The sequence below is a fragment of the Rousettus aegyptiacus genome, unplaced genomic scaffold, assembly GCF_014176215.1.
Source record: "Rousettus aegyptiacus isolate mRouAeg1 unplaced genomic scaffold, mRouAeg1.p scaffold_m13_p_2, whole genome shotgun sequence".
NCBI lineage: Eukaryota > Metazoa > Chordata > Mammalia > Chiroptera > Pteropodidae > Rousettus > Rousettus aegyptiacus.
Window position 1 is genome coordinate 173,736,334 of NW_023416295.1, and position 13,039 is coordinate 173,749,372.

Genomic DNA, 13,039 nt, shown 5'->3' on the forward strand with positions numbered 1-13,039 from the left:
TCTGCCCCTCCCCCCGTACTTGGAGCCGAAAAGCCAGGGCCATTCGTGGCTCGGCCTCTGAGTGGCACCGGCAGCATCCTCCCCAGGGGTGTGGCCTGCCCCCTCCAGCTCTGGCCCTTGGCCTCCACTGTCCCCTCTCCATCGGGCAGCCATTGCAGCTTTTCCACAGCGAAAGCTGGGTCACGACTGTCCTCGACCCCAGTGGATGAGCAGATAAGCAACGCGAGGTCTAGTCAGTCAGGGGACTGGTGTCGGCCTTAAGAAGGAGCTTCGGCACGTGCTGCCACGCGGCCGAAACAGGAGGACGCTTCGCTCGGGGAAAGGAGCCAGTCACAGCAGCACGGGCTCTGCACGGTTCCACCTCCGCGGGGTCGTGGGAGGGTCCCCTCACAGAGCCAGAGCAGAGCACGCGCCCCAGGGGCGGGGCAGGGGGCGGGGCCTCAGCGCTTGATGGGCAGTTTCAGCCTCGCAGCACAGGAGCTGTGGAGATGCCGGGACGCGCTGTGTGCACTGCGACAGGGTGGCCCTCACGCCACAGAACTGTGCGCGTGGAGAGGGTCAGATGGGGAAATTCTACGTGTATTTTACTACAATAAAAAGATTTTGGGAAAAACACACTAAAAATAGAAGCCAAAGTTCTCCCAGGCTCCCTGGGAAGGAGCACGAGCCCTGGGGCCACTCTCCCTCCTCCAGGAAGCCCTCCCTGACTTCGCCAGAACCTGCTGAGACATCTACCTCTACCCAACGCTTGACTCATACATGGCCCAGGGCCCGGCATACAGTAGGTTCTCAACAAATGCCTCCCGAGTAGATCCCCGTCCCCTGCCTGACGCAGAATGGGCCCCTCTTCTTGGGACACCAGATCGTCTTCAGGGATCTAAGATTTCTGAGCACTCGGAACCAACCAGACAACAGCAAGCACCCAAACTCCTCTGAAAACAAAGTAACTTTCCAATGAGCTAAAAGGTACATATTTCACTTCTCATACTCTATGTAGAATTTGTACCAATTTTTCATTTAGAATGAGCAAATTATGTGAGGTGATTGCCAATTTATCGGACGTGGTTTTAATTAATCATCCATTCTGCAAAAACTAATTTTAGCCCTTTTCCAAAAAGAGATGCTTATGTGCTACAGACATCCTTACCTCTTCAAGGAAACTGCTGAAGTTCTGGAGAAAATATTTCCAGTTTATATAGGGGCTTAGATGAATTCTCAGTTTTCTCAAAAAATAGTGATACTGGTTATCTGCTAGTTTGTAACAGAAATCCTTAAGAACTTGTCCAAAATCCGAAGACTTTACAAACCCAGTGTCCTCTTTATCCAATGCAGAAAATGCCTAAAAAAAAAAAAAAAAGAAAAAGAAAAGAGAAAAGGCAGATGCTGTCAAGTGAATATTTCAAAACTGTTTCCTTAAGTATTGCTTCTGCTAAATGCAGATGAAATCAAGCGCATGCACGTCCCCGTGAGTTCTCAATTACTCAACAAATGGGCCGTGATTGAAAGAGCCCAACAGGAAGGACGTGCGCGTGGTGTGGGTCACCCGCGCTACTCGCTCCTGCGCAGGTACGAGTGCGAAGAGTGGAGAGGAACCCTGCCCCCCGCTCGCCTGCCTGAGGCCTCTCGCTCATTAAATTCTAGCTCCTTTGAGCACAGATGCCCCGTATCAGGAGGCTCAGGTGTAATCCCTATCTTGGGGCAGGGGGAGGGGTGTCCAGGTGACGTTGGAAGCGGCCAGCAGTTGTCAACAGGCCCCTCCGCGACGTGCCCCGGAGGCCTGCGTGCCCTCACGTCACGGGAGGTCGCCCGGTGCCCCGCGCCTGTGGCAGAGGGGCCGGGCAGACAGTGCCAACCCAGCAGCACAGCAGCCAAACTGAAAAAGTGCAAAAATGCACTATAAAAAGAAAGCACATTTTTTCCCCCATCTGTCGAAACAAAATCATTCATTTTTATTGCACTAGGAAATCTGGATCAAGTGGTAGGTTAAGATCTTTTTTTTTTTTTTTTTTAAGTAAGAATTTAATGTGCTTGCAGACCCAAAACCAAATCCCCTTGCAGTTAATCTCATTCAGAGCTAATTAGGCACACACCATCAGCCCACGGGTGGCGATATATGTGTAATCAAATTAACCTTAAAATACTTCATAGCTTTGAATTTGTCTTCAGCCTGTGGCAACACCAGGCAGCTGTGCGCGAGGAGAAGCCTCTGGCCACACGGTCCGGACGTGGACCTGACCTGGGTTCCGTTGCCCCCCATAAGCCTGTAACTCCTCTGAGCTGAGCTTCTTCGATATGAAAACAGGGATTTCGTAACTCATGCACGTTGTTCTGAGTTTAACTGTGGCAACGGGAGAACACACCTGTCCAGGTACCTGGCACGCAGTGGTTCTCAGATGTGGAGGAAAAAGATCGCGAACACGGACGGTCGGCGGAGAAACGCCGTGTGACCCGAGGGTGCTCGGGGCCTTGGCGCGGGGCGGGCCTCGGGGGATGCTCGGCGGGCCCAAGCGGGACCTGCGCCCCGGTCCGCGCGGCTTCCCGTGCCGAGCCAGCCTGCCACCTGCAGGTTGGGTGGAGGAGCCAAACCTAGGAAAGCCTCCCTAAGTACCGGGTGGACGAGACGCGTCTGGGGCACGTCCCCGGTGCCGGGCGGAGGCGCGGCCGCGTGTCCGGCGTGCGCCCCGGTGGCTGTCCTCGGCTCACCACCTCGCGCGGCCGCTCGCCCTCCAGCCCTCCTGGCCAGAGAACCTCACTCTCGTGCTGGAAACCTCGTCGGCTCAGGGCCGCTTCTCAGAAGTGAGCACCACGGTGCCCCCCAAAGGTTCCGTGGGCCTCAGTCTGAGAAACATCCTGCTGGGTGTTCAGCCGTGCCACTTTGAGTCAGCGGGGGGCAAAGCCACCTTGCGAATGGGTTTATTTGGCCTGCACAGTGCTTCTGAACAACCTGAAATACTGCTGATGTTTAGAAATCAGGTGGCCTCAGAGCTTCTCATGAAAAACGAAAGGATTCGGCAGCACTGGGCATTTCCGGCCCAGCGATGGGGGGCCGGGGCTGGGCCGGGGACAAGCTGCCCTCCCTCCCACGGGCTGTGCTGCTGGCTCGGCCCCGCACGGCCCCTTCCTCCGTTATGTCATTCCTGGTCCCTGCGCACATCTGAGTTTGCAGACCTCTGGGGGCCAGGACCATCCCAGAGAATTCCCAGCTGCGATCCGTTTCTGCTCTCCAAGGTCAAGGCCGAGTGTGCTGGCGGTCCAGACCGCTCACAGCGGGCTGGGCTGCCCGCCCTTCCCCCACTCTCCCCGCGAATCCGGAGCCTCCCTCCCTGCACTGAGCGCGTTCTCCGCCCCGGGCGGGGGTCGTGCACGCGTCCCGGGGTTCTCAGTGGGCCCGGAAGGCTCCGCGTGCAGACATCGGCACGGCCCCGTCGGGCAACGCGCACCGGCATCCCAGGGACGCTTCGTGTCCCCGTCCCATGGACCGCAGGACACACAGCGTCCGCTCTTCTCACCGCGGCCGCAGGGGAGACCGCGCCCTCGCCAGGAGCGTGGCCGCAGCACTGCTGTGCGAGGGCAGTGGCACTGTGCACGGCATCATCCCCGCCCGTGCCCGGTCCCGGCACGCGCCTTGCTGCCGCACCGAGGTCAGTCTGAACCGTCAGGGCACTCGGGCCTCCCTTCTTACACCCTCCCCTGGCTCCTGGCGGCGAGTCTTAGAGCCACGTCCCGGCCCTGGCCGACCTCTTCAAGGCGACCTGGAGTCACTCCTCTCCGTGGGCCCGGCGAGTTCCCGGGACGTGCCGAGCACACCGTCCTCTGCCTGCTTCGCCCGGTCCCCCTTGCCCCCACCCAGGCCCAGCGTCTGCTGAACACCGAGCACTTCCGCCTCAGGGAGCACGTGCCGGGGTGCAATCGCGGTAGCTTTTTATAGATCAAAAATGGATAAACAGTTGCTCAAACGAGCAATGTGATTTTGACCAACCCATCTGAGCTCTGACACCCCAGGGAGAGTGGAGACGGGCGGGCGGGGCCCGAGAAGCGGGGGCTGTGACTGACTCGGTACCAGAACTCGGTGCTCACAGCAGAGGCACTTCGTGGGCTACCATACCGTTGACAGGGCCGGGCCGCAGGAAGCGACGACTTTCTGGACGTTCTTCAGAACCTCCTCTGGGTTTAATGTTGCAAAATCGATTGGCACGGCCTCCTCTTCTTCTTTTGGCTGAGTCGACAGCTTGCTGTTCTCCATTGCTCTCAAGAAGTCCAGGTAATTGATGGAGTTATTTTGCAAGCAGATCCCCCAACTTGTCCCAAAAGAAAGAAAAGAATGGATATATTAATAAACAACCCCATCACTTATTCATTCGACCGACACTTGCGGAGCATGGAATGGTGTGGAGAACATGGGTCGTGTGCAGACACCGCTCCTGGCCTGAGGGTGATGCACACCAATCACCTCTGACAGCAGATGGGCACACACAAGAATGGCCACGCAAGGGAACGAGGTCTGGGCGAGGGGAGGCGAGACTGCAGGGCCACGGCCGGCCGGTGAGGCCGCCGACTGTCTGGCCCTGAAGCTCTGAGGCTTGAAGGCTGGACGGCAGGACTCACAGCCTGGGCGAGCAGGAGATGGATGGGGCAGGGAGGCCCGGCGAAGGGACGGATGGGGCGGGGAGGCCCGGCGAAGGGACAGACGGGGCCCGTGGCCGAGGCGCGTGAAGGCGTGTGGGAAGGGACGTGGCGGCGGTGGGGCGGCGGTGTGGTCGGAGGCAGCCTGGAGGCTGCGGGCCTGGAGGCCTGCGCTCCGGAGGGCCCGCCCGGAGGGGCGCCGGGGGACGGGAGAGGGAGGGAACTAGGTCAAAGGCAGGGAAATGTCAAAGGAAAATAGGACCCGAGTGAAGACACACGAGAATTCTTTCTCAGGAATGGTTGAAACTAAGTTGTCAGCTGGAAGCGCTCAAAAGACATTTTTACAAAACCCACGTAGCTGAGGGTTTTGTCAAAAATTCCACCTGACTGCGTACGTCACGAGAACATCCCCGTAGAAACGGCAGTTCCCGTGCTAGACGCCAACTGCAGAAGAAAGCACCTTCCAATTCTCGGGGTGCATGGTGAGAGAACATACAAGTTTCATGACAACCAGACCATGCTTATTAAAGATGTAAAACAACTCAAAATAAAGCCCAACTACACTCCCAGTTCCCATCGCTGTAACTTATTTCCCTGGATGCTCCTGGTCCTTCGACGCCCGAACGTTCAGCGGGATGAAGGGGGCGTCAAAGAACAGCCCGGAACGGAGGTGAAGCCGGGGAGAGAAGTTTCCCGTGGCTTCGAGATCTGCTTCTAAAGAAAACGAGCCAAGAGCTGAGCGGCTCCAACCTGCAGCTGCAGAGCGGCCTCCCGGGGCCCACGGCGCTGGCTCGCGTGAGGGAGACGGCGAGGGAAGGGTAATCAGCAACGTTTCATCAGCAGGATGAACTGCCAACTCGGTATTAACATTTAGTAATAAAATCAAATGCATATGCTAATCGCAGATTTTTTTTTTTTTTTTTTTTTAGAAAAGTCTATTTTGGATCTAGAAAAGAATAATCTACATATAATTACGAATAACCGAGATGTTTATCATCAAGAGGTCTTTGAGAAGAAACAAGCAACTGAGCCACAGGGCCTTATTAAGGTTTTGATTCGTAAAAAAGTTGATCACCCCCATTGAAAGGTGGACTACAAAAATTGCACAGTCGTTTTGTCTTTATAAAAGTATCAAGCCTAACTATGTTTTAAAAGGCCCTCTTATAATCATTCAGTTAATTATTTATCTGGGGCTATTTTTCCATGATTTATTATTCATTGAATGCATATGAATTCTTATTCAGCTGGAAAAAGATTTAGCGAGAGAAGACCTGTTTAAAGAAGAAGAGGCATTTGAAGGTGAAATGGTCCTTCCCTCCACCCCCCACACACACTGGCATTGGACTTCTCACAGCCTGAATATAACGAAACAATGAAATTTTGAGGGAAAATAATTTTCTCCCTAGGATTCTATGCTCGGACAAGCTAGCCATCTATGTGAAGGAGAATAAAAAAAAAATTTCAGACAAACAAGAACTCAGAACATTTCCTTTCCTCTTACCCTTTCTGGGGCGATTACCTCAGGAAGTACTCCAGCACACTAAAGACGCACATTGAGAAGTAGGAAGACGTGGACGGCGGGAATGGGAGGCAGGCCGGGAGGACGGCGGGCCAGCCCAGGACGCGCCTGGGCGGCAGACTCAGGACGGAGAACGGGGCCGGGCTCCAGGATGGAGGGCGCCAGGAGAAAAGCCCAGGAGCACGGAAAGACGCAGAGACAGGCGGGGAAAGCCGAAGGTTGACAGGCCGAACTTTACCTGGGTCCCGCACTCCTAGAAACCAATGACGGTTAAAGAAGTCGCCTTCCTTTTACGTCCTTGGGAAGGGCTCACAGCAAAGAGCCTTTCTTTACCCTCGTGACTTAGAAAGGGCGCACGGGCGCCGTCAGGTCTGCCTGTGGCAGGGTGGACACAGACCTCCGCGTTCCCGTTCCCACGCGTGATTGGCCGAAGCGTTTGTGTTCACGACCAATCTGGACAAAAGTGTCGAAAGGAAAAAAAAAAGTCACCGACCTAGAATTCCAGAGCCAGTGAAATTATCCTTCGTAAGCGAAGGAGGAATAGAGACTGTCTCAGACGAACAAGAACTGCGGAATTTTTACCGGCTGCCCTGCCCTTCGAGAAATGCTGAAAGACATCCTCCAGAGAGAAGGAAAGCCATCTAGGTCAGAAATGCGGATCCACATGAAGAAAGGAAGAGCATCAGAGAAAGAGTAAAGGAAGGTAAAACAACAACTTTCATTTTTCTGACTCGTGTCTGATCTCGTCGATCAGTGTTCGAAGCAGGAAAACCACGTACTGGGTGGTCGCAGCATGTGGGTCAGTGAAGTGAATGACGGCGGTGCCATGGGTAGGGGACAGGAGGAAGGGGGGCGGTCTCCGGGACGAGGCGCACGCGCTCCTCGCGAGCGGCACTGTGCTGTTTGAAACGGGACTTGGGGGCGAGTTGGTGGCGTTATGTTGCCAACTCTAGAGCGGCCACTAAAATGAAGAGATTTACCAGTGGGGGCGAGCTGGGGGTTTAATTAGTGATCATAATTACATGGAAACTAAGCCACCAGAAAAAAAAAAACAAAATAAATGTTAACTGCAGGGAAAACGAAATACTACAGGAAAGGACAAGTGACCGGCCAGTCACGGTAACCCGAGGCCTGAACGCCGACGGACCCCCGACGGAGAAGCAGGGACTCGGGAGGCCGTGCGGATATGTCTGCGTCGGGGGCGGTGGGGGCTGAGGGGTGAGGCGGCCGGGGGCACGCGACGGGGGAGAGTTAGATCCTCACCCTCCTGGTGGGAAGTCGGCAGACACAGCCCAACAGTAAAAACTCAACAAGTCGCTACGGAACTTGTCACTTAGAAACACACAGTGACGCACCCAAAGACAGCGGCTAAAGCGCTGGGGGCTGCCGCCCCTTGGGGAGAGGGCCACGGGGTATGACGGGGCAAAGGCCCCACTGTTCTTCAGAAGCCCCGCTGGGCCGTCTGGCTCCTGCCCAAGTGTGTGGACGACTTGGGAGAGAATAAAAACTGGTTCCGAGTGGTGATTACGCTGCTGTGCGTTTGCCAAGTTGCTTTCTCTTTCCGCCTTGTGTCGACGCAAACGCATCAGAAGGTAGCCTGGCCGCGGGAAGATGTGGGGGCTATCTCGACGGCACCCGGCCGAGTGGACAGGGAAGTGCAAGCGACGGCGAGGGACGGCGGGCCCAGCCAAAGCGAACCTGTGCAGAAGCTGGGTGAGCTCCTCCTCCGTGAGCGAACAGCCACAGTCCTGCAGCACCTTGTGCATCCTGCACACGGATATGGAGCCGCCTCTGGACCTGTCTAGTTTGGAGAGCGCTTTGCTGATATCTTGATAATGGTCCATGAGCTTATCCCTGAAAGAGAACACGTTTTAGACACATGCCGAAATCAGGAAAACAACTTCTTTAAGGCAAGAGTTTCGTGATCACTCTAACGTGATGATGATTCGATGGCTCATCGAAGGACTAATTTTGAAGGTGTTTTGCAGCCCTGGGATAGCATTGTCATGAAAAAGTATTCTGGAAAAAAATTATAAGTCCGTATCATTATCATTTTACTATTATCACTAACAAAACGACATTAGAGAGAAATTACCACCTTGTCTTTTTAGTGGTATTGGTAATTTAAGAATAGGGCCCAGAATGAAAAAATGCAGTGATATTATAGACAAGCGAGAAATACCATCCGTTCTCTCCATGAAGACTCGTCGAGCACCTCTCACGGGCCAGAAACTGCCCTCGGCTCTGGGGACATCGAGTGCGTCACACCGGCCCCACCAGAGGGAGTTCCGTCCCAGGGGGCCGGGCCCACGGTCGACAGAGGCATTGGTGCTGGGAGGGGGGCTAGTGAGTAGGGGACCAGCGAGTGGTGGGACTGGGGTGGCCCGCTGCGGACGGAGGCTGCAATTCCAGCAGAGAGGCGACGGGGTCGGCGGGGGCACAGGGCCGGCCAGCGCCAGCCTGAGGCAGGGGTGCAGGAGGGTGGGGGGCGCGGTCCTGTGGGCGCCGGCGGGGTGGGGGCACGGGGCCTCTTGTGTCAGGCGCCATTTGTGAGCATCGACTGGCAAGCCAGAGCTTGTTCGCACACACTCTGCCGTTTGTTCTTCTCGACAAGCCTCCGAGGGAAGCGGGTAGTGATCACCCCGGTGCAGACGAGGAGCAGGATGGCCCCGGCCGGCGGTGCAGCGGGGGCCCACCAGGCTTGCCCGGCAGGGGCAGGGGCTGGCTCTACTCATTAGCTCGCCATTTAAGGGCTAATTTTCGTGTAGAATGTGTTCAAGTTTCTATGAACTTGACAAAACAACTTACTACTAAGGTACTAAAGAAGGGTGGACATCTTTAAGAATGAACCATCTTGCACTTGACTTAGGGTGGGTTAATGATAAATTCCACAACCTCGACTGACCCGTCTCTACGGAAGCTGTCGCTAGCGCGCCGAGGACTGTGCTTGTCTGACGGGCTCAGACTGTGGGGCTCTCACTCTGTGAACATGAACTGTTCGCTGGTAGTTGTCTATCACCTCAGATACCTATTTGTGGAGAGGACAGCTCTTTGAGCATACCTGGAAAAATCCCCCATAGGAACAAAAAAGTCAGAAGTCCAGAATGTTCGGGGGGGCGGCAAGGAGAGGCATTGACTTTGGAGCTGCGGGTCGTCCGCTCCCCCCACCCCCGGCCCCACCGCTGGCCCCCGATGCTCCGAGTGGCACTCGCTGTCTGTGGCTGTGTACCAGCGGCAGCCACATTTTGGATTCCCTTACAGGTGTAAGCGGAATTGGGTCCCGTGACACAAAATGATTACTCTTCATTGTCATAGTTATTACATTCCACTTAGTCCTTCAGAATGAAAGCAAATGAAAGTATAAAACATCAAAACGTGTTTTGAGAACCATGTTTGGTGAACACTGAGGAATCCAGCACTTCTTGGACTGGTTTCCGGACAGTAATTATGGTCCTTGCCGAGTAAATACGCACGAGGAGTCAACTCAGGATGACGGCGCAGATAGTGCCCACCGCCAAACGGAACCGGTGGTGGCCGACGCTCAGGGACGAGCTGCCACTGCTCTGGGTCCCCTGTCGGCTCCTGGCTGGGACCGTCTTGGCCAGCGGGATGGCCACAGAACGCCGCCCCCCACTCACGGCCGGGCCTGCGGCCACTGGCCCGGGCGCACACACATGGCCAGACCCTATGGCTGTACTGATTCTGCATCTCTGACTCAGGCCTGGGCCAAAAAAAAAAAAAAAAGAGGAAGGCAGGGAAAAAATGGATAAAAGAAAATGTTTCTTAATTTGAAAACTATATTTAGGGCACTCCAAACAAAAAGAAGTCCCTTAGGTTTAAGAGGCGTTTTGGTCACTTTAACTGAACACGACTCCCATCTACCCATCTTATGGGTTCCAGTAAAAACGAGGAGGTAAAAAATCCTGGCAACATCGAATCTCACAGATTATCTGGAAGAGCCACTGACACCGGAATTTAAGAGTGGGCCACCCTGAAGGACAAAGGTGCTTGGCAGTTCTACGGGCCAACGTCCTTGGGAAGACGGAAGTCGGGCACGCGTTTTGATGAGGTCGGGCGTGTCGTTAGGGAGAGCGCGGCGCGGGGTCCTGTGGGCCGCAGGCGCCTCCCGCGCTCAGGGGAAGCGCGGGAAGGAAGCACGTGCCACACGCTGCCGGGACACGAGCCCCCTCCAGAGCCTCGTTAACTCGCCAGGGGCGGTGGGGAAGGCACCGGGAGGCCCGAGTGGGCATGAGGCCAGCCCTGTCTGACAGAGATAAATCCCATTTTTCATTAGTGTTTTGGCATGTTTGACTTATACCAATCTCATGCATGTTTTTACTTTGAAATTCTCCAGCTCAGTTCTCTAACTCGGGAGCTGAGACATAATTCAGAGGTGTGTTCTGGCTGTGTTCCTCCAGAACCCCATTCGGCTATCCCACTTCCTCCCTCTGTCCTTGGGGTTCTGCCGTCCTTTGGGGATTCTTTGGCGAGTTGTTCACTCATTCGAGGTGGCGGGGACAGAGAGCCGGAGTGGCAGACAGGTGGTGGAGCTGGGGGCAGGGCTCCGGGCCTGGGCAGTGCCGACAGGCGGCCACCGAGGACGGAGACCGGCCAAGAATGTTCCCCATTGCTCTGCGGTCACATCGAATGTGGCAAAACCCTCTCCTGTGTCATGCACGTTTGAGATGCGACACTGGTTTTAAGTGTTGAAAACAATCACACACAGTCCCGCCACACGCGACATGTCACCTCTCACACGCCACCTCTGGGCCTTGAGGACGGGCCCAAAACGTGTGAATAGTTCCAATCGCGGCACACGTTTCCAGGGGGCCTTTTATCACGAACATTTCAGCAGCCTTCACGACGGTGGCTGTCACAGGCAAACACTTCTGCACGTTCTTTGGGCCACTCTCTACGAGCCAGTGTGGTCACTGGGACTGGCAGGTGGTCCTGCTGTTGAGGACCCACAGGAAGTCGAACCTTCCCGTTGCTAAACCAGTGGCCTCTTCTGCATTACTTCTTAGGGATAAAGTCCCCAGAGTAGAAGCACCGAGTTAAAGGACATGTCCGTTTGTTCATTCATTCGACAAATATCCACCGGGTGCCTATCGGGTGTCAGGCACCGGGCAAAGACCAGCCTGTCTTCGTGAACTGCACTCGAGTTGTGCCAGGGAGGGGCTAGGTGATATACGGCACACACCTAAAAGGAACCATTCCCAAGGGCCACCTACAGAACACGAACGACGCAGAGTGTGGCCAGGTCAGGGGGGTGGGCTCACAGGTCTTTACTCCGGCACAGCTCTGCGACTCAGCACTGGTTTCTGGAATCTACGGCAGCGAACGACTGTTACGACTTCGTGGTCGCTTTGCCAGCACTGGGCGGTGTCTGCCACAGGAGCGACGTGGGCAGACAGGCGGCCCGCGCCCGCTCCCGGGATACTTACAAACTCACCTGGCTGGCACGGTCTTCTCCGCGCTCTGCTGCAGCTCTCTGATCTCCTCTTGTACCTGCTGTGGCTTAGTGAAGTGACCCATGAAGTTGAAATGCTCCTCCACGTAGGGCCGGTGGACGTCCTCGGAATAGTTAATCCCCAGCTTCTGCAGAAATTCTTGGTAAGTTATATGCCCTCTGCCCTCGGTGTCATAGCTTTAAAGACGAACAGAGAGAATGCTCATCAGCGGTTGCCAAGGTGTGTCTTTGCTCCGGGTTTTGACAACACCTGCGAGGGGCCCCCCTGGCTCCTCCCCACCCGGTGTGGCCCCGCAGACCTGCGGCGCCAGCTCACCTGGGGGGAGGCAGAGGTGCAGAGCCTCAGGTCTCCACCAGACCTGAGCCGAGTCTGCACTTAACAATAACTAGTAACCCCGGGCGACTCACAGCGCGTTGAAGTTGGAAACCCACAGAAAGCTCGCCTCGTATCAGGGGGTCTCTGCCCACCCAAGAGACAGCAACTGAACTCATTCACCTTCCATTCTGACAGAAACACTGTTGAGACCATAGGAAACTAAAATCGACACTTTCATTCGTTCGACTTAAAAAAATTTTTTTTTTGAGCATATACAGGTAAAGGAACTATGCTAAGGTTTAGAAGAAAATCCTTCAAAAAGCACGTTCGGGCTTAAAACTCAAATAAATGAATGCCACTTGATTCCAGTTCCCCATTTCTCTTTGAAGAGATGCCAATTACAGACAACCAACGAGAGAGACGAGTAAGGAAAACAAGATAAGAATTATGCTATGTACCTTTTATGTCATTTTCTATTATGGAGATTTTTCTGAATTATAATTCATTTTTAAAAGGCATAATGGAGAGCTTTTATCTCCCCAACATTATTCAAACAGAATAGAATTACTTCAATAAAAATTTTTCAGGCAAATTGAATTTCACGAAAAGACCTTGGTCCTCATCTGATCGATACAAATGGTGTTTGCGGCTGTGGTTTTTCCCAGTGAACTCAGAGTTCCGAGGCCCGGGGCCGTGTTTGGACAACGCTGCGGGCATCGGTGTGGTGGTCCCTCTGTGGGGCAGACTGACGGGAGGCCGGAGGGTCTGCAGGGTCTGCAGCCACCGGCAACACACGGAGCCCTTTGCCTTTGTCTCACTGGGACAACGAAGACGACGTATTTACCGCCTGACCTGTCCCCGGCCCTGGGTGTCGGGGAGAGGACGAAGGGCAGGAAGCCTGGACAACGTTCCATGCACTTGTGCCATAAGCTGCAGCGCACGCCAGGAGCTGGACCCCTCCGTCCTCCCCCGAGGCCCAGTGGGCCTCGTCCCCAAGGGGCCCACAGAGCCCGAGGCCTCCCCGTCTCCTTCTGCGCCCACAGGTCTGCAGCTTCCCCCAACCCCGGGCGATTTTGCCCCCCTTATCAGCATGTCTTATCGTGGGCTCCAC

General features: G+C 55.0%; 1 protein-coding gene across 8 annotated transcripts in view; it reads right to left on the reverse strand.

The window, feature by feature from the left end:
* The window catches only part of EFCAB6 (EF-hand calcium binding domain 6), a 173,582-nt gene that overhangs the window by 28,376 nt on the left and 132,167 nt on the right, over positions 1–13,039 (reverse strand). For all 8 annotated transcript variants that reach the window (XM_016135757.2, XM_036237626.1, XM_036237627.1 and 5 more), the window contains 4 exons: positions 11,595–11,789; positions 7,841–7,996; positions 4,106–4,298; positions 1,148–1,339 (listed from right to left, as the gene is read on the reverse strand). In XM_016135757.2, coding sequence (XP_015991243.2) covers positions 1,148–1,339; positions 4,106–4,298; positions 7,841–7,996; positions 11,595–11,789 — 736 coding nt within the window. The remainder of the gene's footprint in view (positions 1–1,147; positions 1,340–4,105; positions 4,299–7,840; positions 7,997–11,594; positions 11,790–13,039) is intronic.